The sequence below is a fragment of the Lepisosteus oculatus genome, chromosome 3 (genome assembly GCF_040954835.1).
Source record: "Lepisosteus oculatus isolate fLepOcu1 chromosome 3, fLepOcu1.hap2, whole genome shotgun sequence".
In the NCBI taxonomy this organism is placed as follows: domain Eukaryota; kingdom Metazoa; phylum Chordata; class Actinopteri; order Semionotiformes; family Lepisosteidae; genus Lepisosteus; species Lepisosteus oculatus.
The window spans coordinates 7,837,252-7,864,466 of record NC_090698.1 but is presented as its reverse complement, the minus strand read 5'-3'; the positions used below and the strand labels follow the sequence as shown (position 1 = coordinate 7,864,466).

At 49.7% G+C, this 27,215-nt stretch overlaps 1 protein-coding gene across 3 annotated transcripts in view; it reads left to right on the top strand.

The window, feature by feature from the left end:
- Positions 1-27,198, top strand: part of zbtb4 (zinc finger and BTB domain containing 4) — a 40,675-nt gene extending 13,477 nt beyond the window's left edge. For 2 of the 3 annotated variants that reach the window (XM_015340773.2, XM_015340772.2), the window contains one exon: positions 17,158-27,198. In XM_015340773.2, the coding sequence (XP_015196259.2) occupies positions 17,174-22,459 (5,286 nt within the window). In that variant the 5' untranslated portion in view covers positions 17,158-17,173 and the 3' untranslated portion in view covers positions 22,460-27,198. Of the gene's footprint in view, positions 1-3,344; positions 3,749-17,157 lie in introns of those variants that run through there. The other variant, XM_015340770.2, reaches the window with a different exon arrangement.
- Positions 27,199-27,215: the final 17 nt, after the last annotated feature.

The window sequence follows — 27,215 nt, the reverse complement described above, 5'->3', positions numbered from 1 at the left end:
CCGTCGGGCTCGGGGTCACTCGGACAGGGCCTGGCGACCGGCCCGCCTGTCCCGGGAGCTGCGGGGTTCTGTGTGGTTCTGCACCTCTAGGCCCGGCCGAGGCGCTCGCTGCTGGCGGGTGGGTTAGCCAGAGAGCTCAGGCCCAGAGCTCCAGGGCGGGGATGTGGGGGGGGGGAGTCTGTTCACAAACACAGAACAAACGCAGGGAGCTAGACAGCCTTTATTCCTCAGTCCCTCTGCAACAGGACATTCCACAAGCTGCATCCTTCAAAATCAGCCTTTTCCAGAAAGAAATCCATGCTGGCTGAGCCCCGATTCCTTTCAGATGCACCTGATAGGAGAGTGTGGAAAACCACCCAAAATAAGTGAATCGACTCATTGGGAAGCTCGTCAGAGAAAGTGGAAAAGCACAACGAAAAGAATCCCGAACAGCCTGTCTCCATCGGTGACAGATAAAGGTACACACATGCGCTGGAAGATAGTTGCATTCTTGTCTAGGAGGATTTTTAAAAAGTGTGGTAGTATAGGGCGTTAATAGAGGTAGTTATGTAGAACACGGACAGAACTGCTTGATGAGGCAGTGAGTTCTGATATGCTGTCTTGCAACACGTCATCAGCATACTGTGAGCGGACACATACTTTATGACAATGTACTGACCGGAATCAGAATATAGATAAAATATATAAATATATAACGTAATAGTCTAGACCTAAGAGCTAGACCTAGAATCTAAAAGGACAGTCTTGAAAAGAGCCTAAATATATAAAGTGTAGCCTGAAATAGATTTCTAGAAAGACCTGGAACAGGGCTGCAAAATTTACCATTAGCTGGGGCTCTAGAATCTAAAACGTAGACTAGGACAGGACCTTCTATACAATGTAGACTGGAACTCTTGAATATAAGGCCACATTAGACCATGGATCTAAAATCTGAAAAGGCTGGTCTAGACCAAAGTCATAGATTATAGAAGTCATTCTACAACAGGGCTCCAGAATCTATAGACTGCTCTGCAACAGGGCAGTAGCATTTAATAGGCTGGCCTCAAAATAGGCCCTAGAAAATTAGTGCTAGTCTATACCGGGAGATTGGAAATAGGAGATTTCAAGGTTTGTAGGATGTTTTACATAGAGATCCAGTGAGAAATGTCCATTGACACTAGTTAAGGAAGTGATTGGTCCAGTTGAGCCACTGAGAGCTCAGCTGGGTTGAAGACCAGAGGTTTCCTTGGCCCTACAAGATGAAGATGAAGGAGGACAGACCTCTGGGCGAGCAGCTGTATGAGAATCAGTGCTGCATTTGGCAATGCTGTGGCTTTGCACTGGGCTGAGATGGTTGTGGACTGTCTGGATCTCAGCAAACTGAGGCAGGAGCACTTTGAGGATCTGGATCCGGATCTTCTTCCCTACAAGGCCTCTAGATATCCCAGTACAACTAAACAGGACCAAATGATTTGATTTCTAAGGGAGGCTGAAATGGATTGTTAAGCAGCAGGCTGTTGCATTGAGTTTTCTGCAGCGTGCAATCATTACTGTTTTTACTGTTTTTTTCCTTATCTACAGTGATCACAGGCATGCTTGAAAAATAGCAGTGTTCACTGTTGTCCTTGTGAGAATCCAGTCCAGACCTGTTCAGTCTGTCCCCCTTAAATTAGGTGCTAAGGCAGCTGGTGAGGCACGTTCCTCCATCTGATCTGACATGCAGTGGGGCTGCTGGCACAGAACTGATGCCCACGTCACCCAGGCTGGTGCTACACATTTGAACTTGTACGTTGACCATGTGTGCAGTCCCAGAGCATGAGACCTCAATTACTTAATTAATTTTAACTTAATTAATTGTTGTTTATTGGGCGGCAAATTGGCACAGTGGTTAGTGTTGCAGTCATGGAGTGCTGCGGCCCAGGGTTCAATGTCTGGAGTGCTGTCTGTGAGGAGTTTGTATGTTCTCACCTGGCTTGTGTGGGTTTCCTTCGAGTGCTCCGGTTTCCTCCCACAGTCCAAAGACATGCTGGTAGTTTAATTGACTTTTGGGAAAGCTGGTGTGAGTGTGTGCGTGTCTGTGTTTGTATCAGTGTGTGTCCTGGGATGGACTGGCGTCCTGTCCATGGTGTGCCCTGCCTTGCACCTGTTGCCTGCCAGGACAGGCTCTGGCTGCCCCATAACCCTTTATTGGATAAAGTGGTGAGAAAATGGGTGGATGTTATTTCTTATATGCATTGTAAAAGCCCTTACCATATACCATATAATATAATACTATGTGCGGTCCATTAGCTGACAAAAGGCTGTAGAGAACATTAAATATGATCTGTTCCAAGAATTGAAGACGTGTCACTTTACACAATGAGTAGTGGCTGTCTGAAACACCCACAACATCATCTACACTGCTTTTCTTAGATCCTTTGAGAGGTGCCCACGTGGGGAATTACCTTAGTAAATTCAGGAGTCTGAAACTCTAGTTTCACCGTATTTTTGCTGTGCTTTACCGTAACAAATATTTAGAAGATATGCTTACGACAGTACACCATGCTGTGCCCACACACCGGTGCTGTAAAGGCACAAGGAAGGAAAATTTATAGCTACAGGGAAACCCAGAAAAACTAGAGTGAAACCCTGGTGCACAAAATCTAGTGGTAGACTCTGTCGGGTGAACATTCGTAAGGTGTCCACTTGCTACTGCGAAACCAAAACAGCAGTATAAGACCGTCATGACTGATTATTCGCAAAACAAGTCTGCCAGAGTGTAAACCTTGTACTTGAGGATTATCCTGGAAGAGCCTGTTTTTTTCTGAGAGTAGGTGGTACATGCTTGTATTCATTGCGTGTCTGAGCACTTAAACTGGGACCAAAAAGCCGAAATCTCGGACTAGAGAGGACTCCAGTTTGACAGCTCTGGTCTTTCTCCATCGTGTAGGGGGGCCGGGGGGGTCATGAAGGACACCCTACCATCTCATCTGTTACTATTCCTCCTTTCCTTTCTGAAGCAGAACCTTCCCTTTTTTTTAAAGGGAGGTGATGCATGTCTTGTCCTCTCCTTCCCCTTCTCTCCGGGGGTAGATGATCTCATCTCTCTCTTTCTCTTCTGGTGAGTTCATCCCTCACATCACCCAACCCCAGAAAAAAAATCTTTCAACTTTTGCAAAAAGTCGATGCAAAGAGATTAGGAGTCCTTCCCCCTTTTCTTGTCGTTCTAGACTGGCTGACACTTTTTTCCTCTCATCTCTCTCTCACCCTTCTCCCTCGTTTGAACAACAGTTCTTCTCTCCTCCCTCCCTCTCTCTCTCGCTCTCCCTCACTCTAATTTAGGGAACAGTACATCCCTCTCGACTGTCTCTCTCCCCCTGGCTCTCTCTCTCTCTCTTCACTCTCTCTCTCTCTGTGTCTGTGTGTGTGAGTGTGCTAGAGAGCGTGTGTGTGTGTGAGCGCTCAGCTAAGCTGGCATCGCTCCTGTTTGTTTTCAGCCATTTTGGGGCTGCCAGTGCCTGTAACAAACTGCTAAATGGCTGCCTCTCTCTATCTGTGAGCAGTTCAGCCTTGCAATTCTCTTTAAAAAAAAAAGGCCAGGAGGGGGAGAGGAGGAAAAGATAAACGAGAAAAAAAGAAAGAAAAAGAAACTAACTAACTAACCGCTGAGACGCTGTCAAGGCCAACTACGAGAGTCAGCAAAACTCAGTTAACTGTAGTCAGCTCTTGCACTGTTAGTCTACACAAGCTGAACTGTGGAGAACTGAGATGCTGCTCCAGATTTCAAGAGGTATGTAGTCTTACTGTTTATCAACTTGCTGCAATGGAGAGAGGGAGAGAGAGGCAGGCAGAGAAGCTATTGCGTCTGGCCCTAAGCTGGGTTTATTATTTTTTCATTTCCATTTTTTTTTAGATCCTCCCTGCCTCGTTCTTGCTTTTCTCTCTTTTAAATGTTTCCAGTGCCATCTCGCTCCTCGGAAAAAAAAAAGAAAAAAGAAAACAAGCTTTGTGACTTGTGACGAGCGCTCGGATCGGATGCTGGCTTGCTCTTTGAAATTCTGACTTGTTCTGGTGATGATGATGATGATGATGATGATGATGGTGATGATGGTGGTGGTGGTGGTGATTTTTATATTTCGCAAGGCCCCCCCCCCACCCCCCTCCACTGCACAAAGCCCCCTCTTCTAGGACATTTAATCTTTCGAGCGCCGAGTCAGTTCACAATAATAAAAATAGCAATGGCAGTATTTTTTTTTTAAATAAGAAAATCTTGTTTTGGACATTTGGATCGCTTTCTGCCTGGTTTGGCTGAGGAGGAGGAGGAGGAGGAGGAGGAATGCGCACCAGCAAAATTGTTAAAAGTGTGTCAAGTTTTCTAGCGGATCTCCATGGTTTGCTGGCTTCTTTTTTGACCCTCGCCCCACGAAAACAGGTTTAATTGCTGAAGGAGAAAGGTTCTTCAAACCCCGAATAGGGGAGGCACATAAGCATCTGTGCTCCCCCCCCAGTTATTTTTATCTCAGCAACCTGTAGTTAATGCAGTTAGCAGTTCCCCTTTTCCCCCTTTTTTTCCTCTCGATCAGCAGCTGTTGCAAACTGCGTGTGACAGCGTCACGGGCTCTGTCGGTACGCCCCGCTGCAGGACAGCGGACAGGCTCAAGACAAGCCCTCATGCGAGCCAGCCGCTCTGTTCCGCGGTTAAAAGCAACTCAGCTGGTGAGACGAGGGAAGACTGAGGTCGAAACGTGCATCGCCTGGCTCACCTCACTGAATTTATGACGTCATGATTGGGGATGACAGTGGGGGGGGGGGGGGTATTTGGTAATATTCGGCACCCCCTCCTTCCCCATAACAATCTCTCCCAACCACACCTCCACCCGTCCTCCCCCCTGCACCTCACTACCGGCCCTCCTCGCCCCGGCCTTTCCGAAGACCAAAGTCGAAACGTTTGGCAGCTCCTGACACTTCCTCTTGCCGCCTGCTTCAGGAAAACGTTTGGCTCCTCTTTCAAAAGAAGAGTTCTGGCAAAACTTTTCACCCCCACCCCACACCCCTGAAGGGAGCCTAAGGCAGATTTTATCTCTTGTTAATTTCCTGTTATTGTAGTTGTCTCACGATGTGCACCCTGCTGTGTGCGATCCGGGGCGCGTCTCTCTTTCTCTCTCTCACTCTCTCTCATTTTCGCTCGCTGTTTCTGCCTTTCGTGGTCATTTGCCGTGAAAGCTCAATTTGCCTTAAAAAAAAGCCATTTGCTTCTTCTCCAAGGCAGTAGTTATGGTGGGGAAGCCAATTAACGCTGCGCACTGTTCTCGAGCCTATTGCATGCTGTAGCCTGCTCACGCTGACACATGTTCCCCAACCCTGTTCCCACAGAGTCAGCCTTGAGCCTGGAGACATGATTTTACTGAAATGCTTACAAAAATATTCTGCGGCTCCTCTAAAGGAAACTCCGATGGCCTTTTCTTCTGCTGTTTCTTGTTGTCCATGAAGAAAATACACAAACAGCCCAAGTCAGGATGTTAAAGAACTTTAGTGTTTAATTTTGACCATTTGTTATGCAAGCGGACTAAAAAAGCTACTTGAGAATTTGTTTTGAAAAGTGTGCTGCACAATGTAGTCACCCACTTCATGATAGCAGAATGCACTAAGCCAAAGGACATGCGCAAATATGCATGGAACAGGCTCTCTGGTATAGATCATTTTGCTGAATGGGTTGAATTTTTACTCTTCCTACTTGTTAATAACAAAATATAAATAATAACAGAACAACTGTAGATTGCTGTGACTGGACTATGTCAGTGTACTCCAACAGGAACTGTAAGAGTCTAGAGCCCTGTGACTGGGCTGTGTCAGTGTGCTGGACTCCACAGGGACTGTAAGAGTCTAGAGCCCTTTGACTGGGCTGTGTCAGTGTGCTGGACTCCACAGGGACTGTAAGAGTCTAGAGCCCTGTGACTGGGCTGTGTCAGTGTACTGGACTCCACAGGGACTGTGAGAGTCTAGAGTCCTGTGACTGGGCTGTGTCAGTGTGCTGGACTCCACAGGGACTGTGAGAGTCTAGAGCCCTGTGACTGGGCTGTGTCAGTGTACTGGAGTCCTCAGGGACTGTGAGAGTCTAGAGCCCTTTGACTGGGCTGTGTCAGTGTACTGGACTCCTCAGGTACTGTAAGAGTCTAGAGGCCTGTGACTGGGCTGTGTCAGTGTGCTGGACTCTTCAGGAACTGTAAGAGTCTAGAGCCCTGTGACTGGGCTGTGTCAGTGTGCTGGACTCCTCAGGGACTGTAAGAGTCTAGAGCCCTGTGACTGGGCTGTGTCAGTGTACTGGACTCCATAGGGACTGTGAGAGTCTAGAGCCCTGTAACTGGGATTTTTTGGGGGGTTTACCTTACTTGGATCACAACAATCTAGAAAACTGTGAATGCGTTTAGGCATTGAGACTCTAAGACTCTAGAAGATTAAGGATCTGAGCTAACACAGCATAGTCCACATAGATGATAAGATTCTAGACCACTGCAACTGAGTTGTGTCAGTGTACAACAACTGAATGATAAGAATCTAGAGCACTTGGACCAGGCTGTATCACTGTGTGTGCACTGTATGAACAATAACATTCTAGAGAACTGGGATTGGGCTTTTTCAGTATACTCCACTCAAATGATACCAGTCTAGAGTACTGAGAATGGGCTATGTCAGTGTAGTCCACATGGGAAAAAAGGAATCTAGAGGACTAGGGATGGGGCTCTGAGTGTATTCTACACAGACTTTAAGAATCTAGACCACGGTGACTGCTCTGTGTTAGTGTACTCCACATTGATAAGAATTAAGAGCACTGTGCCTGGGCTTTGTCAATGTACTGTGCTTTAAAGATAACTAGAGCACTATGATTAAACTTTGCCAGTGTGCTCTGCATGTGCAATAAGAATGTAGAGAACTGGGACTGGGCTCGCTCAGTCTGCTCAATATGACTGTGAGATTTTAGAGTCCTGGGACTGGGACGTGTGGAGTGTACTCCACTTTGATGGTAAGAATCTCGAGCACTGTGATTGTGCTGCATCATGGTACTGTATATGGATGATAAGAACTTGGGAGCACTGTGATTGAGCTTTGTTTGACAATACTCCTCTTTGACAATAACAATCTAGAGCACTGTGACTGGGCTGTGTCAGTGTACTGGACTCCACAGGGACTGTAAGAGTCTAGAGCCCTGTGAATGGGCTGTGTCAGTGTCCTGGACTCCACAGGGACTGTAAGAGTCTAGAGCCCTGTGACTGGGCTGTGTCAGTGTGCTGGACTCCACAGGGACTGTAAGAGTCTAGAGCCCTGTGAATGGGCTGTGTCAGTGTCCTGGACTCCACAGGGACTGTGAGAGTCTAGAGCCCTGTGACTGGGCTGTGTCAGTGTCCTGGACTCCACAGGGACTGTAAGAGTCTAGAGCCCTGTGACTGGGCTGTGTCAGTGTACTGGACTCCACAGGTACTGTAAGAGTCTAGAGCCCTGTGACTGGGCTGTGTCAGTGTGCTGGACTCCACAGGGACTTTAAGAGTCTAGAGCCCTGTGACTGGGCTGTGTCAGTGTCCTGGACTCCACAGGGACTGTAAGAGTCTAGAGCCCTGTGACTGGGCTGTGTCAGTGTACTGGACTCCACAGGGACTGTAAGAGTCTAGAGCCCTGTGACTGGGCTGTGTCAGTGTGCTGGACTCCACAGGGACTGTAAGAGTCTAGAGCCCTGTGACTGGGCTGTGTCAGTCTATTACAGTATACTCCATATAGAGTATACGTACATGGTCTCTGATATCTCCATCCATTACTGGCTGAGGACTATAGCACACTCCTTGTATTTAGTTAAAGGGCAAATGGAAAACTAAGCGGAAACAGCAAATGCAAGTCATTAAGAATAGACTGTGTAGGTTACGCCACTTTATGAAATTGCTGAGTGAAGCCGTGTGACATGAGCTGCCCCTTTAATTTGGCGCTGCTAAGGTGTTTTTTTCCTAGGGTTGTGCAGAGTTCATTCTTTAACTATCCTGTTTCTATTCTAAGTGCTGGTCTCCAGCTTAGACTGACTGTTAGAAATTAAAATGTGTTTTTCTTCCCCCAATTTCTTCACTTCAGACAATTGGCTCAATCACGTTGCTCTAAGACTCCACAGGGACCCAGGAGAGCCTGATCGAGACCGTTATGCAGTGGTTCCTCTAGACCAGATTGTTCTTCAGGATTTTCAGGAGCATACGGTCAGGCCAAACCACAGAGGCCTCCAGGAGACAATTAAAAGAAATGCGCACAGGATGGTTGAGAGCTTGAGATGAGCGAGCAGCTTTTTTTTTTTTAAAGACGTTAAGGATCACAGCAGCAAGGCTGGCGTGAAGCCTGGCTGATGTTCACAGGAATAAACCCCTGAGAATCCCAAGCACTTCCTCTGAGGTCTACAAACATTTTCTAGTTAGGAATGAGTGAATAGCCCTGTTGTTTCAAACAGAAAGAGAGTTTCTAATTAGATTCTGTCGAAATACCAAGGGCCCAACACCTTCTTTAGTGCTGCATTTCTGAAGTTGATGGCTCATGTTCGCCCTGACCGTGAGACAATACCGTGACCCTGACCTCTAGGTCAGTCCCGTCCCCCTGATCCTTAGACATGATTTGGGGTGCCATTCACCCAGCATTCTTGCTGAAAATGAAGGGAACATGTGAAGAACGCGATCAGTCAGGGTCCTTTTAGAAGGATTGGGGTGTCCTGTGATCTATTACCTGCTTACTGTGCTAGTTTTGCTCTGGCCTCTGGATGTGGATGAATCAGGATGTCTCCAGCTGTGATCCCGTACAGCCCCGATCCAGCAAAAACAATGATGGTGTTGAATATAGCAGATCATTTGCTAAATGAAATAGATGAGCAATCCTTTGGAACAAGAATGTGAATACTGTGAAGCCCTCAAAGACCAAAGTTCCCTTAATTGGACAGATTACTTGTTACTTGATCCATAACTTCAAAGAATTCCCAGTCTTTCGAAATGGGTGATTGAGTGGGGACCGTATAGGTCAGCCCCCCACAAAAGATGTTATGGATGTTAGGGAGAATTGCCCCCAGGCAGCTGTAGCAGTCTCTGTGCTGATTGCTATCGCATACTGGGTGTGGCGGCAGTGCAGTGTTAAGTGAGCTATTGGCAAGTCAGCTGTGCGTGTTTTTACTTTACAGCTGCAAGACACAGTAGGACAATTATTCCGATAGCTTACCTGGGTAGAAGAGCTCATAGGAATTTTGCGCTTCCCTTGTGGTTTTACCATAGTTTAGCTGCGGTTTCCTATGGCATGAACATGCCTTCAGTGTGCCCTGCTAGTAGCGGCAGCATGTGGAAACCACAGTGGAACTATGGTGGAACGAGGACAGCCATTCCCAGATCCCAAGGAGATCCTTGCAAAGGAACATGCCGGACTCCGGACTTCGGAGTCCTGCTGCCACCGGTTCGTCCTCTGCAATCCCGAGCCAGGGAGCATCAATCATGACGCACTTCATCTCTGTCGCTCCGCGTGCAAGATATTCCACTGGGCCCGTCCCAGCCTGATTGCTTTTCCCATCAGGAAGACACCGAGCTGCGGCTGACGAGCGTCAGACGTTTGTTCGGGGACGGGCTGCAGTTCTGCCAGTTGCGCGAGTGGCAGGCGCTGCTCTGGGTTGGTCTTGTTTTCTCCGGCTGGGTCTGGCCGGGCGTCTGCTTTTATGCGCGCAGGCTCCCAGTTTTCCTGGCCCTGCCCACCATTTCCCCACTCCGGTTTTCCGGCTGCCCAGAATGGATGGGTGCATGGACATGGGAGAGATGAGGATCTGTGGGTGCCTTTCTCCATAACGGGCATGCGCCAGGGCCGATCCGGATTGTCCTGCGGCCCAGTGCCCACAGAACACAGGACGGTGCAGCTCTGCCTGCCTGTGTTGTGAGCTTGTCAGGCAGCGTTCAAATTCACTTCAGATCGAAGCTTTGCAAAGTGACCGACTGTTCAAATGATTAGCATTATTTTTCGCCAAGTGCTCTCTCCAAGTACAGGGTGCTTGGGAACTTGCCCGACAATTTGAAAGGAAACAAAAAAAAGATCTTCCTACACACTGCGGAGAATGAAATCGCTCTCCTATCCCTGTGGTCTCCTGCTCCTTGTAGCCTTCAGGAGCCGGGCGATTGCGCCCCTGGGAATCCTGCGCCGTTTGATTGACAGCTCACAGGGAGGGCTCGATCACACCTTCGTCAAAAACCTGGTTGCTCCTCCTAAGAAGGGGTGACTGCTGTTTCCCAGCCCAGCTGGAATCGAGGAGAGGGGGAGAGGGAGAGTTTGTGTGTGCCTGGGATGGGGGCCGGGGGGGGGGGGGCGTAGGTAATGGATCGGACCCACAAGCACATGCCTTTGCCGGAACAATGGCTCTTTGATTAGGGAGGGCCGGAGTCAGAGGTGGAAGACTGGCAGTGGCAGGGGCCTATTCATCAAGACAGTGGGCGCGTCAGGGTAATTTCGGAAAGGGCTCACGGTGACGCCATGCGAGGCAATGGATCTTTTTTGCTCTCAGCGATCACAGTGCATGAATCATCTTCATCTGTGATTCGGTCTGCCTGCCACGAGGGTGGGGAGCCGCATGCATTTTAGGGATCTGGATTCACTGGCTAGCAGATGGTGGCTTTGACTGTTACTGTTGTGCCTTTGGGCAAAGGGACTGTACCCTGATTATGCCAGTCCAACCCTGCTGTATGAATGGGTATCAGCAGTGCTAGTGTGTGTCTGTTGGGTGGGGAGGGGGGACACAATTGTCCTCTGATAGAGCAGCCACACAGCCAGAGGGGGGGATCAGACACTTTCAGTCTGCTTGCTGCTACCAAATCCGGGACAAGTCCCAATTCTAGCCAGCCTAGTTGGCCTGCAACGGCCTTTAGCCCAGACTCTTTCTGTATGTACCCGTCAGCTTGTGTAATGGTTCAATCTTCCAACAAGTCCAGACACATCAACTGCAGAACCACAAGGGAGCTGATGTACAGAGCGGCCAGTCTTCAATCGCTTATTGCTGCCTAAACTGCCGACCTCTTGTGCTGGTCAAAGCCTGTCAACTAATAGTAGAACTTGGCTCCAGTGACCCTACTGTATATTCTTTTTGTTTGATTGATGACACCCCATTCTTTTCAAAGAAAACACCTGGGTAATCCTCAGCAACCGCGTCTGTGCTGTGTGTGTTTCTGCATTTGTGTGACTTGCTCAATTTAACACCCACCCCCCACCCTTCCCTCTGAGTGAATATTTTGATTTGATTAAAACAAGCGGTGCGCAGTGACTGAATCATCTTTGCAGTGAAAAGAGAGGGGATCGGGTTTCTGGAGTGAATGTGCAGCTTGAAAATGGATTGAGCCGTGACTCTGGCGGTAGAAGAGGTGGTGGGGGTGGGGGGGCCCACGGTTTATTCTAATGACAGCTTAGAAGCCAGGCATGGTGGAAAGCAACAAACTCCGAAAACGTCTAAACAGCTTGCGGCTTATTTCGAAAATAAGTTTCCATTGCGATTTTGAACATTTGAGCCATTTTCCAGTCCCTTCATTATGAGGACATCTTTTCTTCTGCCTCTGCTCCAAGAAGAAACTGCTCTCCTTTTTCCATCTCCAAGCCGAAATTCCTGTTCCCAAGCTTGCTCTTGCCTGTGTTTGCTGCTGTAAAGCAGGAGGATGTGTGTGTGGATCAAGGGCCGGGGGTCCACCACCACACCACCACAGTTCCCAGCGTCTTTTAATTTACTGTGCTCTCTGAGCCCAGCCCAGCTTTGCCCATGATCTACACTTAACTGTGCTTTTACCGTAATCTCATTGTGTTTTACAACACTTTACTGTGCTTTTACCACAATCTCACTGCGCTACAATCTGCTACTGTTTTACTACATTGTACTGTGCTTTTACCATGACCCCACTCCAGTGATCCACTTACCGTTACTGTTCGATTACCATGATCTCACAGTGTTTCATTACCTGTACACTGTATTGTGCTTTCGCCATGATCTCGCTGCAATTTACTACACTTAACTGTGCTTTTACCGTGAAATCACTATGCTTCATTTTACTGTTTGGTTACCATGATCTCAATATTTTTTCTACACGTTACCGTGCTTTTACTATGATTTCACTGTGTTCTATTGCACTTTGCTCTGTGATTTTACCATACTTTGGTTAACTTTATTGTGCTTTAACCCTGATGCAGCGTTGTTTTACTGCACATTTTACGTAAGCATAGTACATGAGACGATCAGCAAATGGCACAGGTGACGCAAATACTTGACAATTGGGCTTTAAGAGTCTGATCATCAGCAGAGCTGAGCACATGAAGAGTTTTCTGCTGTGTTAAGATGACGTTTGAGGAAAACTACCAAAACTGGTAAAGCACCTTGTAATACGCTTGAAGTGACGCTTAAATCAGGGAAGTAGGTATACGCCTCAGGCAGCAGATTGTGGCTCACCAAATTGTCTTAGAATTTAAATCAAAGGATATTATGTTAAAATTGTATAATGCGCTAGTAAGGCCTCATTTAGAACACTGTGTGCAATTTTGGTCGCCACGTTATAGAAAAGATACTGCTGCTGGGACTCAGGCCAGAGTCAAGCAACCAGATACATCCCAGGCCTCAAGGAGGAATCCTACACTCGCAGACTGTAGGAACTGAACTGTTTGAGTCTTGAACGGAGAGAAAACCTTACCCAAGTATTCAAAATCCTCGATGGCACTGCCGAAGTCTGCCCTGCAGAATTCTTCTGCATGATAGGTGAAACACACACCAGGGGACACAAGTGGGGACTACATGCTTTTAACACAGAGAACGGGAGGGACTACTTTACACTAAGAGGGGTGGGAGTGTGGAACCCATCATGTTGTTGAAGCCGATACTTTGCTGCTTGCACGAAACACGTGGGTAAGATCCAAGGATACATTGATTACTGACTACCACACAGACCACAGAGACCGAATGGCCTTGTTTGGGATTGGAGTCTCAGCAGTAATTGAGTGTTTTGGCACTGTGTGCTCTTGGCCCAGCAGGCAACCAGAGACAGCGGCCTCAAAAAAATGACAAAAAAATATCAGAAAAGAGGACAACCAAACATTGGAATTCTTGAGGCGTTGCGCAAGCCTCCGGGAATCCCACGGGAGGGCTTGCCATCTTCCTTGTCGGCACGTCGACGGGCTGGTGCAGCGTTATCGGGTGTTCTGGGTGAGGGAGCGGGCGTCGGAGGGCTGCGGCTGCCCTGCTCGGCCTCCACCGCGGTGCCTGTGCGTCAGCGAGGGAGCGTGAGGGGGCGACAGCTGCTGTTTTTCCGCTGGCTGCCGGAGTCAGAGATTGCGGTGGCCGGGTTCTGCATGCGGGGGTGAGGTCGCGGATGGGTCGGGGCGTGTCCGTGTCTCCGTGTGCGGGAGAGCGTGCGTTTGGTGTGCACCAACACAAACGCGTTCGGAGGCTGCGTGTCAGCGTGTGCATTTGTCAAGGAAAACGGTTACCACAGTACGGTTGTCCTCTAATTCCGTAGTTTTTCCCCCTAGTGTTTCGCTGCTCAGGTGATATATGTGCTTTCCCTTAGTCATGTTGTAATTTGCCATATAGCTGGAGGCGCCTAACTGCACCTGCTTTTCCAACATTGGCATTCACCAGGAAAACCTTCACATGTGCAGCTATACTAGGCTCTCTGTGTGTTTGTGCTGGCCAGCAGGCTTGGTGTGAGATAATGCTTTTGGAAGCTGAGAACAAGTGTCAGAGTGTGTGTGAGTGTGTGTGTGCTGGTTTATCTACGCAGGCCTTCAGTCGGTGAGCCTATCCTGCAATAACAGGCCTGACCTAGTTTCGCCTTGTTCGGGGGCTCACACACTGGCTGTGGAATTTTACAGAGACCTGCTCGTGTTGCTGCTGCTGAAAAGGTGGCGGTGGTGGGGGGGGTGGGGGGGGACAAAAGCCCGAGGAGAAGATTTATTTTGTGCACTTCGGGTTTCTCTCTGAGTCAGGCAGTGCTGGGGAGGCAGCAGGGGAAAGGAAGATGTGAGGGTGAGGTGTCTGCGGAGGGGAACATCCCTTCAACAGAACGCGCAGCCCGGCGATGTCAGACAGGAACAGAGAAACATCACACGCGCCCGCGGGCCTCAGAGCCTCTCGTTCTCTGCCTTAAAAGAAAAAAAGCATTGATTTTTTTTTATCAGCTTTGTTGCTGCGGAGACGGACACGGAAAACTTCTTCACTCGGATTCCAGGGAAAACAATCCCTGCTGACGTATTGAAGGCGGTTTTCAAAGGAACCTGGAAAGGGGACAGTTTACTTTGGCGGTGTTTCGCAGTTTCCTACTCGTGTTGTATCAGACCGGATTGGGTATTTTTTCTTATTTGGTGTGCTTTTTTCTGTTGTTTCTTCAGCTTCATGGTTATCCACCATAACCACCGCTTGGAAGAAGCCGTGAAGAGACATCCGAGCGGTTCAGTCAGAAATACACCAATTTGAGCCCTCTAGTCCACATAGCCTGTTACATTCTGGGCTACTTCATTAGCCAACTTTTATCATGATTCAGCAAGAAGTGGGGTGTGGACAGCCAAACCTCCCCAGTTCTGGGTGGGCTTGAGTTATGCAAGGTACAATTGACTTGCCATGCAGCAGGAATTACAGGGCAGTACTGTTAGTGAAGGCTGTGATCTCTCCTCCAGTCAGTGCTCACTCTGCTGTGATCTCTCAGTGCTGTAGGTGAGAGCTGTATCTCCTCCAGTCAGTGCTCACTCTGCTGTGATCTCCCAGTGCTGTCAGTGAGAGCTGCGTCTCTCCTCCAGTCAGTGCTCACTCTGCTGTGATCTCTCAGTGCTGTCAGTGAGAGCTGCGTCTCTTCTCCAGTCAGTGCTCACTCTGCTGTGATCTCTCTGTGCTGTCAGTGAGAGCTGTGTCTCCTCCAGTCAGTGCTCACTCTGCTGTGATCCCTCAGTGCTGTCGGTGAGAGCTGTGTCTCTCCTCCAGTCAGTGCTCACTCTGCTGTGATCTCTCAGTGCTGTCGGTGAGAGCTGTGTCTCTCCTCCAGTCAGTGCTCACTCTGCTGTGATCTCTCAGTGCTGTCGGTGAGAGCTGCGTCTCTCCTCCAGTCAGTGCTCATTCTGCTGTGATCTCTCAGTGATGTCAGTGAGGGCTATATTACTCCTCCAGTATCCCCCCAGGTCATCATTATAATTGCCCATCATTTTTCATGCTGCTTTAAAAATGCTATAGATTTGTTTGTTGCACCAGTAAAAAAACTGTATCAGTCACCCTCCAAAATTTGCTTAACATCAAATTTAGGTCTGGGCCAGCTCCCTGGACTTGGCTGCTGGACATTGCACAGCAGCTACAAGCAAAACAACCTTTTTTCTGATCTTACTAAGCATCGGAGAAGCAAATGGCAGCACTTAACAAAAGCACTGGCATTGCTTTTAGTGTTTGCTTAACAGTGATTGTCAGGCTTGTGGTTGTTGGGACCATGCTGGTTTAAAACAAAAGTTAGGACGGTCAGATCAGTAGATTGACCTCTTCTTCTCTCAACTAGCTGCAGTCTGTCTATGGCAAGAACTATTTAGAACTGCATCAGACTACACGGACTCTGCAGGTGGAGAATAGTGAGATCACGCAGGAGAACGTGCATCATAGTGATACCTGTTAAGATTTGTGCAGATGTGCAAGAATCTGTGCTGCCAGAATGCATCTGGATACCTCTTAGCCATCCCTCTATTGGTCTTGACAGCCTGCTGCCCTTTGATCTGTACCACCCCCACACTTTCATGCCAGTGACTCCCAGAGATACCAATTACATCAGAAGTAGGAAAGCATACAGGCAGAGCTGGTAGTGCTATAGGAAGACAAAGGTGTCTGGTGTGGCAACAAAGATTTCATGACAGTCTTTTCTAATTAGCTACTATCAACCAGCTAGCTAAAAGGCATGAATGACCCCCTCTCTTTTGTATCCTTTTCTATGTCCTAAGGATCTTATGTCTGTAAGGTGGATGTCTTAGTACTGTTAATCTCAGTTTGGCAGCAATCCTGTAGAATTGCTTCTTTGAAAAGCTTGTAGGATTTTCTTTTCATTCCGCATCAGAGCAGTGTGCAGTGCTAATTTGTGTCCCCTTTATTGCACTTCCACGCTATAATCACCTTTGACAGGGCTTCTCAGGAACTGTTTCTGTAGGAACGTCTAGTTAGCATGGCAAGTAACAATCCGAACATTGTTGACAGCTGGGAGACTTGTAGAATAGTTTGCCCCTAGGCAAAACAATTTATCTTCCTTAAGAAACGACGTTGTATAACCTTTACTAGGGCAGCAGTTGATTCTAAATTCTGCTTAGGATTTATACTCTCAGGTTTTCTTTAAATCGCGTGTGCAGCCATGAAAAAGGATTCTGGAACTTAAACAGCAGCAACAGGAGCACATCACATAAGGAAATTATCTAAAAAGTCTCCCAATCAAATGCAATAAATGTTGGTTCTGCTTTCCAATGACTGACTGCAGTTTCTTGAAATGATTATTTTCTGGTGGGGAGCACCATTTTAATGCTACTAATTTTCAAGTGCTTACACTAAAGACAGATGGCTATGAAAGGTTATGTTTAAACTTTCCCTTTCCTGAAGACAGCACCTATTTTAAGATCCCTGGCTATGTATAGTTCCGGGATCTGCTTTAGTGAATGCTCGATTAAATCACCTTGCCTTTTTCACTTAGGTGAAGGAAATGGCTTCAAAAAGGATTTTGGACATGCCACTTGTTTGCTTTCTCATTGAACAGGAATGCTTAACACAGTAAATTTTGTTCCTGCTGCAAATCTAACTCCGACTTTCTCCTTACAAAACACATGGTTATTTTTTCGTCATCTCCAGTACTGCTTTCAATTTAAGTTAATGAGAGATAAGTAACCAGCTCAATTTCATGCTTTAGGTTTTACCTTACATGTTGTGGGGATGCTTAGAACAACAGGACCACACAGTGTTTATCACAGGGGCTATGGGAACCAATTTTTTATACCGATCTCTATATTCAGAACATTACTATCCTAATCTTGAGCAGATTGAGCTATAAAACATGGAGTAATTCCTCACTCACTGCCATTATTAGTGCAACAGGGATAGAAGTCAGCAGCAGAAGAAGCCATGCTGCAGGGAAAGTAGGCATGAGAAAAGATCGCCCCTAATCTGCTCTGTCTCTCCTGGTGCAGGTTTTGGCGCAACGTCATGGTGTCCAGGGCCGAGGTTTCGGACCCGAGCCACGCGGGCACCCTCCTCTCGCACCTGAACGAGCAGCGGTTGGACGGGGGCCTCTTCTGCGACGTCACTGTCATCGCTGGCGACGACGCCAAGTTCCGGGCCCACCAAAGCGTCTTGGCCGCCTGCAGCCCTTACTTCCGGGAGCTGCTCTCTTCGCCCCTGCCTCTCGGGGCTGCCGCTGTTGCCGCTGCCCCTGGAGCTACACAGCTGAGCGAGAGGGTAGTGGAGCTGCCTCACCTGAAGTCTGGCATCCTCTCGGACCTGCTGGATTACATCTACACCTCCAGAGTCTCCCTCCAGGGCTCCAGAGGCACCAAGCAGCTTTCCGAAGCCGGGAAGAGTCTAGGCATTCCTTTCTTGGCAAGCCTGGCTGGGGATCCCGGACGGGCCAAGAACAAGGCGGACAGTTCAGCCAGCTCACCGTCTCTCGACTTCCCTTGCAGCCTTCCAAGGCTTCCCAGAAACAGGGAGCGGCACACATCACCCTCCTTGCCTTCCGGCGTAAACCTGGAAGACTCCCAGTGGAAGATGGCAGCAGTGGACAAGCAGCGACATTTTGACTCCGGACGATCCCCATCTCCCATCGACCTCACAGCCCCAGCCAGGAAGGATCCCAAATCCTCTTCCGTGGTTCAGTTCCAAAGCCTTCCCCATGAACTTCCTCCACAGAGCACTTTACCTTTGCCAGCCTATCCAATGGATGCTGGGCCCACAGAGACTGGCGGTGGTGGGTCAGCACAGGACTCGGAAAACAACCATGCCGCTGAGAGCTTCCCAGTGACTATGGACTCTGAGTGTTCCACCACGGAAACGGCCAAAATCCTGTTCAACCTGAGTACAGTGGCTTTTAAGGGAAGGGGTCACAAACACGGCAGGGTGGCATCAAGCACGGATGATGCAGCACCTGTTAAGCAGAGAAGTGAGTCAAAGGACAGTGTGTCAGGATCTCTTTCCCCTCCTCCAGCTTCTAAAGGTTTCTTCTGTGGACTATGTCATCGCTCCTTCAGTTTATCCTCATCCCTCAGCGTCCACATGAGGCTGCACAGAGGAGGGAGGACGCTGAGCTGTCGCCACTGTGGGAAAGCCTTCATTCACAACAAGAGGTTGCAGTCCCATGAGGCACTTTGCGGGCAGCCTCGACAACAGGAGCAAACAGCCCTTGTGGCCCCAGCCAAGGAGGAAGACCAGGGGAACTGTGAGGATGAGGAGAAGGAGGAGGAGGAAGAGGTGGGGGAGAGAAGGGAGAAGGAAGAGGAACAGGAACCACAGGGTCGTTCAGCACCGGCCAGGATCCACAAGAAAGGGAGGGGCTTCCTGGGACGTCACCGAAGCTTCCAGAGGACAGACCTGCTGGCTGAGGAGGACCACTTTGTGAAAGTGGTGGATGGGCACATCATCTACTTCTGCACAGTCTGTGAGCGCTCCTACATGACCCTCTCCAGTCTCAAGCGCCACTCCAACGTCCACTCATGGCGTAGGAAGTACCCGTGCCGATACTGCGACAAGGTCTTTGCCCTGGCTGAGTATCGGACCAAACACGAGGTGTGGCACACAGGAGAAAGACGCTATCAGTGCATTTTCTGCTGGGAGACCTTTGTCACTTACTACAACCTGAAAACCCACCAGAAGTCCTTCCATGGCATCAACCCTGGACTCATAACTAGTGAGAAAACACCCAATGGGGGTTACAAGCAGAAGGTAAATGCTCTCAAACTCTACCGCCTGCTACCCATGAGGTCCCAGAAGAGACCTTACAAGACCTATAGCCAGTCACTCTCTGAAAACATCCTGCTTTCTTCCGATAACATACCCTCTGTTCCTCTGGCTTTACCTATGGATGGCGGGCTGCCTGCCCCTCTGGGCTCTGACCAGCTGCAGTCGTACATCAATGAAAAACACACTATGGGCCTGCAAGCAGATCCAGCAGGCTACTTGTTGGCACCACCTCTAGATCCTGGTGGGTTGGGAAGAGGGGAAACAACTCAACCCTCTGCTCCGACCTTGCCTGTACATGGGATAAACAGGGATGGAGAGGCTGAGGAAGACGAAACAAACCTTAGGGTGCCTGGCCATGCCAAAGGCTTCTGTGGTACAGAAACGTCTGCCTCTACTGTCATTGCATATGGTCACCCAAAGCCTTCGGTAATAGTGCATGGAACGTCTGTGTCATCTGTGATTATGCACAGCAATCAGGTTCCTTCGTCAAGCAGCAAAGCTTATTCTGGCAATCGGCGTTCCCTAGAAAATGAGCCTGCCAGTGAGCAACCATCCCCCAAAGTGGCCCGGCCCATCAAGAAGCAGGTCCTCAGGGAGTACATTCAGTCCCAAAAAAGAGCTTCCAAGTCAGAGAATAGCACAAAAGAAGAGGAAGGCAGACAACCATCCAGTGCAGATGAGGAGAAGAGGCCCCAGAAGACCTGCAAAGCCCATGGCAAGAGTGTGACCTATGTGGCCAAGCCTGCTTGTGTTGGGGGGTCCTCCGAGACCAAAGGTGGAGCCCCATTGTGCCAGATCACTGTGCGCATTGGAGAGGAAGCCATTGTGAAGAGGAGCATCTCAGAAACTGATCTGATGAGGGACAAGAGCCCTCCACCCTCCAAAACAAAAAAGGCTGACTCTCCCATAGAAGAGCCAATCCATCATCACCAACAACACCATCACCACCACCGCCACCGGAGTAAGGACAACAATGAGAAGATGCCCAAGCCATGCAAAGCCAGAGAGTACTATTTCCGAAGGGAGGTCCGAGAGGAAGAGAGCGACCAGGATGCAGAGGACAACCTATGGAGGCCTTACTACTCCTATAAGCCCAAGAGGAAGGCTATACATGTGCAGAAGGTAAAGAAATCTAGCTGGCAACGCAAGCTCCACTACAAGCGCTCCCTGCGCCTGACAAAGAGAGCTGAGAGGCTGGTGCAGCAGAGTGCACAGGATGAGGGCCATGAGAGACAGCCAGATGCCTCCTCAGCCCTGGAAGATGAACAGGGAGAGCCAGAGGAACAAGAAGAGCTCTGGTGCCAGATCTGCAACCAGTCCTTCCAGGACTACCTCTCTATGAAGAGGCACGAGCGGCATCACCAAGTGGGTAAAGCCTTCGAGTGCAGCACCTGCGGCCGGCACTTCTCCACGGTGAAAAAGCTGGACAAGCATGAGCTGACACACCTCATGGAGTTCGTCTGCTTGCTGTGCCAGGAGACATTCGTCTCCCGGAGTCTCTTAGAGGAGCATCAGGGCACACACCACACCAAAACAGAGAATACTTTGCCACAGGCAGAGGTGGGGGCTGAGCTGAGTGAACTGGAGAAAAGCAGCCTTCCTCGGGTTGGCAGGAGACCTTCTGTTCGTCACTCCTGCCCCTTCTGCTCAAAGGTCTGCAAGACAGCCGCTGCACTGGGAAGGCACATGAAACGTCACGGGTCAGATGCGAGTGATGTTGCCGAGACCGCCACGCCGATGGTGTCCGAAGCAACAGCCTCCGACCCGGAAGTGGATTCTGAAGCAAAACAAGATACAGACGAGTGCCCTCCTGTTATTAACTATTCAAAGTCACAGCAGCCGAGCAACACAGGCAGCTATGAACCTCGATATGACAGCTCACTCAAACTAGGGGTCGGGACTGACACAGCTCTGCCAACCCAGACAACGGAACTCTCATGTGGTGAGACACGGGAAGGCCAAGATAAAAATCTTGACATGGAAGCATCAGTCCCCAGCCCACACTGTAGCAAGACAGTTCAACCTGACCAGAGTCTGAAATCCAACAGATCTGATGCTCCCAGTGGCTGTGCTCAAAGTGTTCTGGTTCTGAACGGCAAGGACTCTCCAGAGTTGCATAAGCTGGACACGGCTGACTCGTACAAAACTGAGAGGAGCCCAGAGGCACAAACAAATGCTGCAGATCACGCCACATCTACAGAAGACTGTGGAGTAACTGCCTTGCCATGCCATCGTTACAATGGCCCATCTGAGGACCACCATACCAGTCTGAATGTCAGTTTGGGCTTGCTCCCCACTATCAGAACTCCAGGCAAATCAGCAGCAACCGCACCTGGTACCACACAAAGCAATGCTGGACAGGATTTATCCGATAAAAGCAAGTATGCTTACCAGAGCACTTTGATACGGGAAGCATCATCAGGCACAGACCAAGATGAATGTTCCCAGGACCTAAGGATGTTGCAGACTGGGGTCACTACCCCACCCAAGCTAGCTATGACATCACACAGTGGCGGAAACACTCCTGAGCCTAGAGACACGCCAAAGTGCCCAGAGCAAAAGGGGTCTACGACACAGGGGCTGGTGATGCTGCCTAAGGGAAAAGGAGACTCTCATCCAGCTGCAGAGCAGAGGGTGGCAGCCTTGCCGAGAGAAGCCACTCCTGTGCAGGAGCTAACGGCATCTTCCATGGAAAGGGAGGCTGCTGACAGCATGATTGTGTCACATGGCGGGAAAGAGGGGGCAGAGGCAAAGGGAATCGTAAAGATATCCAAAAAGGAGGAGATCCCAGCCTCTGTGGCTGTCGCTGTATCTCCTGAATTTCCTGTCATCCAAACCACTGCTAAAGCCAGCAGCAATGCTGTGCCCTCCCGTGAGCAGACGGCTCCCCTCGTCACTTCAGGCAACAGCGCCCAGAGGAGGCTCAAGTCTCCCACCAACCCCCCAGTGCAGGACCTCCTGAGGCCCCGCATGGGGCCCAGCCCAGCCACCCAGGCCATGGTACACGAAGGACAGGGCCTCATCATGTCTCGCTTGACGGGAGTGAGCGCCCCCCAAAGCGTGCTGGTCTCCCACAAATCAGAGGAGGAGCCTCCAGTTCCCCGGGACTTCCACCGGGAGGTGGCCTACCCAGTCCAGGAGTTTCCCTTACCTCTCATCGTACCAGGAGGCTGCCGCTCCAGCAAGAAGCAAGAAGACAACATCCTGGTTTCATACCCAGCCAGTGCCATTCAGTTTGGGCCCCTGGGAAAGATGTCCAATGGAGATTTGGGGAAACTGCCCTTTTACCCTGACCCCTATCAGCTCCTCTACGGGCCCCAGCTACTGGCCTACCCTTACAATCTGGCTGCCCTGCCCATGGCTCTCAATATGATGGCGCCCGGTGACAAGGGGGAGCCACTTCCCTTCCTGCCAACTCTCTTCAACTACGTCAATCCCTGCCCTGGTACTGTGCCACAGCACCACCTGGTGGCCAGCTCGAGCCAGTGCAGCAGCAGCAGTAGCAACAGCAGCAACCGAGAAGGTGCCAACCAGTAGAGATGCCCAGTAGCAAGGGGGTAAGGGATGGGAGGGGCTCCCCTGGGACTGCCTATACTGTACAGCGTGATTTTCCCCTCCCACCCACCTCTTATGTAAAGTAGCGATAAGACCAACCAATGGGAAGTTGTGGAGGCAAGGGTGCGAGGTTGTAGGGCTGGGGGTGCATCAGGAGAGTCTGTGCGGTACCCCCTCACCCCTCCTCCTCAATCCCTCCTCCCTTCAGCACTTAACCTCTCTGTCCTTTTTCTGTAGTAGTCTAGAGCTCAATAACTGTCCTCCAAGACTAAAAAAAAAAAACACAAAAACAAAAGCTAACAGGGTGTGTGTGTGCAAATTAGTTCAGTCTGCTTCCCTTTAGTGATTGCAAAAACGAAAAAAAAAAAATACACAAAAAAAAACAACTCCTTCCGTGGTGGGTTAGTCATCTTCGAGGATCATTCCCACAATGATCGTTCTCTCTCTCTGTGTACGTTAGGAGGTCCACGAGGCGACGCAGGGTGTGCGCGGTGCGAGATGCCACGCGCACACGGTCCATTCCACTAGAGGAGAGGTGTCTGCAGTGCCATTCCCCCAAAGCCGTTTGGTTTAGTGTGTAGCGCGCCGGTTGTTGGCGTGACGTCTGTAAAGCACTAGAGCACTAGAGGTAATACTACTGTTCTTTGCGTGGGCTGGGACAAGGCAGCTGGTCGACCTGCGCGGCCCAGGGGGGCAGAGCACCGGGCCGGCAGCGCCAGCGCAGTGTAGTCGGGTGCCGCCGCGGCCCGGGGTGGAAGGTACGACTCGGCACGGCCGAGGATACGGGCTTGGGCCCAGGAAACTGCAGCGGGGTCTGGAGCTGAGAGAGCAGTGCCAGTTCGCTCCCAGGTTACCAAGCTGCTTGTTCATCCTCCGTATTTAAAACACATAGTTTCAGTGGCCTTTCTCCAAAGTGTCTCCCAGACACACTCCATTTGCTTGGCTGTATGGGAGCCAAGGTGTCCCATTCCCAGAATCCCACTAGAAAGGGCACAGGGGTGCGGCCGGTTTTCTTCTGTAATGGAGCTTCCTACAGTTCTGTCAGCTGCAGCATTCTGATGCTTTGTGGCTGATTTTGTCATGTATCTATATTTTTTTTCCTTGTTGTCGTTTTTATTTTGAACCTTTTTGTCCCCTGACAGCTTTCTGGAAAGGGGTTTGAATACAGGCATATGAATGTAATATAGTCTTGAGTTTAATGAAGTACAGCAAAAGAATAGATTGATTCAGGTTTCTCACTTGAATAACCTGCGTAAAAATAAGAACATGTTCCACAGCTTCAAGTCTATAGGAAAACTTCAAGAAACTTGCATCAGGATTCACAAATCATTAGCGCACGTATCTCGTTCTCATTTGGATTACTGTCTTTTTCTCCCCACGTTCTCTCTTTTCAAAAAACCAAAAAACCAAACTGCCAGGTTTTAATTCCACAACAAAGAAAGGCAGAATGTGAGGAGGGGGGGCTCTACAACCCCCTGTCTCTAGAGGTTTGTGTTTGTGAAAAGTCACACAAAGCATGATGGGAATTGTCTTGTGTGCACAGCCTATTCTTTGGGGAAAATAGTCTTTGTCCAGAGATAGAGTCACACAGCTTAATGGGCTTGGCTTTTTAGGGGGTACTGGTGAGTGACCGCCAGGTACCCGCTAGTACAGGAGTTAGAGGGGCGACGTGTCCTTTCCTTGACATCCCTGTGAGCCTGTAGGCACACCAACAGGCCAGCACAGGAGCTGCTCCTCTTCCCTGTGTGGTGCCACACCAGCTGTGTGGTGCCACACCCTCCGACGTGACCGACAGGATGTGGGCCACACTGAGCAGTGGAAAGGGCGCCCCCTGGAGGGTGAGGAACTTGAGGTGTTCAAAGGTATCGAGGTCCCGGTCAAGGGAGCAGGTAGCTCGGCCCCGTCCATGATCAGAGACAGCCGTTATCTCAGAGATCTGCGGAGCGTAGGGAATTAGGAAGCAGAAAAGCTGTGGAAAATGTGTGTCTCAAAACCCCGTGATCTTTAAAATCACTGAGGGAATTATGGGTCGCAGCATGATCCAGGCTCACACTTACAACATCTTGGTCACAGACGTCAAGATGTCCTCCAAGTGAATGGCTTTTCTGGATAAGACACTTGGGAACCACATTCCCACCCCCAGTTCCAGTTCTTTGGCGAGAATATAAGTAGCTGAGCGGGCGACAACATCACTTCGTGAGCCGGGGTGATTGAGGGATAACGGGAAAGAATCAAAGCTTCATACTGATACGGGGAGGGGGCAGAAATTCACATCGGTGGCGTAAATTGGGGGGGGGGGTGTCTTCTCAGCCAAAAGTTATTTTTTCTGTTGACATCATGCCCAAATTCCAGAACCTTTTGATCTCTTGAAAGTTTCTTGGTGTTTTCTGTCGCTTTACATTTAAGGTGTAACGGACATATATTTGAAAAGCCTGCCTAGTTTGCTGCATTATTTTTAAAACAGCTGTAAAAAAAAAAAGAACTCTTCCACTGGCTTTTTCTGTCATTTCTCACTAAACGGTTTCACCCTTGCACTTTATACAGAGAGTCGAAAAGTGTCAGTTATTGCTCAGGATCTGGGCAGACTTTTGCCACTTGGGTTTTGCTTTTCGGGGCTACAGGGTTGAGCGTGTGGGCCACTGTGAGCCCTAACGATGCCCATCTCCAGAGGCTTGCCTGGTGGGAGGGAGGGCAAGGCTACCCACTCAGAGTGATGACCTGGTGCAGAATCTGCCCAGGAATGAGGGGGGCACAAGTTCCACTGGGGGCAGTTACTGCCTATATCCTGGGGTGCCAGGTCTGGTCTCAGTAAAGCAATGGGGAGCTGGGTGTCGAGGGAAGGGAAATTGAAACATTCTGCAAAACCGTTACAGCGCATAGTACTCGACTTCAGGATGCCGTAGGGAATGTAACGATTTGCAGGGTTTATATCCAGTAGATTGTTGCGATTAACGTTGTCATGAACGCGGGCGTCCCGAGAACACTACAGTAAATCTGGGGTGGATTTGACGTTTGCTTCCTTTTGAAATCACGGGAGCGCTGGTCACAACACAGTCTGAGGCAAACACCTCGCTGGTGTGGACCCCACGGGGCTAAAACTGCCCACCGGTTTCCAAAACCACAGCTCCAGCTGTGAACCCATTGCACTGGAGTTCGGAATTACACCGCCGCTGCATTTAAATTGTGTATTCTGCAGTAAAAAGCCCGGCAGTGAGACGATAGTCACCGCAGAGGGCCTGTAATTAAGTTGCGGCTGTACTTCCTTTCCCCAGGACTGGTAACATGCTGTAGCCCTGCTTTTGGCCACTCCAAACAGGCTGTTGTGCACAGACGTCCAGGAATTCCTTTGTTCTCAGATTCTGTTGGCTGAAAGAGATAGCTGCATCACCCTCTTGCATGCTAGCACCCAAGGAATGCTGATGTACTTAAACAGGGATGGGCTGCAGATCGAGACAGCCAGGCTTGGTTTGGGTGCAAAGTCCCGAAGAGGGAAACATCGCAAACTCACGTTAACGAAAAACACAAGGGTCAAGCGATGAAGGGAGGAGGCACGTGGAGTGAGTGGGTGGGAAGGTTCTGCTGAGTTTTTCACCTTTTCGTCTCATGACCTCTCACCCCTGCGCCAGGAACCACATGGTTAGATCTTCTTCCGGGTCAGTCTGATGCAGCTGTCTCTTTGTCACCTCATCACCGGGCGTGTTCTCATGCTGCAGGGGTCTGTCGCAGGCTGCTGGCTGTGTGGCACCACTGGGGGGGCTGGAATGATTCCAGTGCTTGTAGATGGTAGGGTTTGATGGGCGTGTGACCAAAATTAGAATGGCTTACTTAACTCCGCATGTTCACCACTAGTCCGTCTCCCGCAGCTGCTTCTCAAAGCAGGGCTGGGCGTGTGGAGAACAGTTCTGCAGTGTCACGACACAGCAGCCCTCTGAGGACATGCAGCTGCGCAGATCTCCGAATGCCTTTTCGACTGTCGGGCTGCATGTACATGGTGGACCCTCAGCGTAACAATCTTGTGGCTCAAGTGTCCGTGTGAAGGGTTCGGAAAGGGGTGTGTGTGTGTGGGGGGGTGTGTGTCCAAAATGGCACACGTAGGTGGGAGGTCGCCAGCTCTGATGCATCAGTTTCTGTTTCTAGAGTCCCGATGAGCACTTGGTCAACAAGACTTTTGTTGAAAGAAACGACTTTAATGTCTTATTCTTCAAAGTTTCTTCCTGAAAGACAAAAAACACAACAGGGTTCAGCAAAAATGCAAGAACCATCATTTCCGCAGACACGTCAATGTGACATAACCAGCCCTCCACAGCTGGGGCTTTAATTTAGAGTCTCCTGTGAATTGGAACATTCTGATCTCTCACGTGGGTTTATTTATTATCCATGACTGTGCCAGTGGAACAGAAACCATGCCGCTTGCTTTTCAGAGTACAATGGCAGAGAACCCCCCACCCCTCACCCCCAGCTCCTCCAGTCAGATCCCTGTCTCCCGTCCCCAGTGTGTGCTCCCTCTGCCGCTGTGAGGGGTCTCCCGGGCAGCAGTGTGTCGAGAGAGCACAGGCTGGACCTGGTGCAGAATGGAGAGGAGTCCTTGTTAAAAACGCGCCTGTGTATATCGGTGAGGAAGGCTTGCAGTCACGCTCCCCTCTCTCCCCCACGTCTGTTGCGTTTTCTTTCTCCTGCTACAAGATTCTCCTCTCAAACAAAAATAAAGTATTATCCCGACATGTTCGCCTCGGTGTTT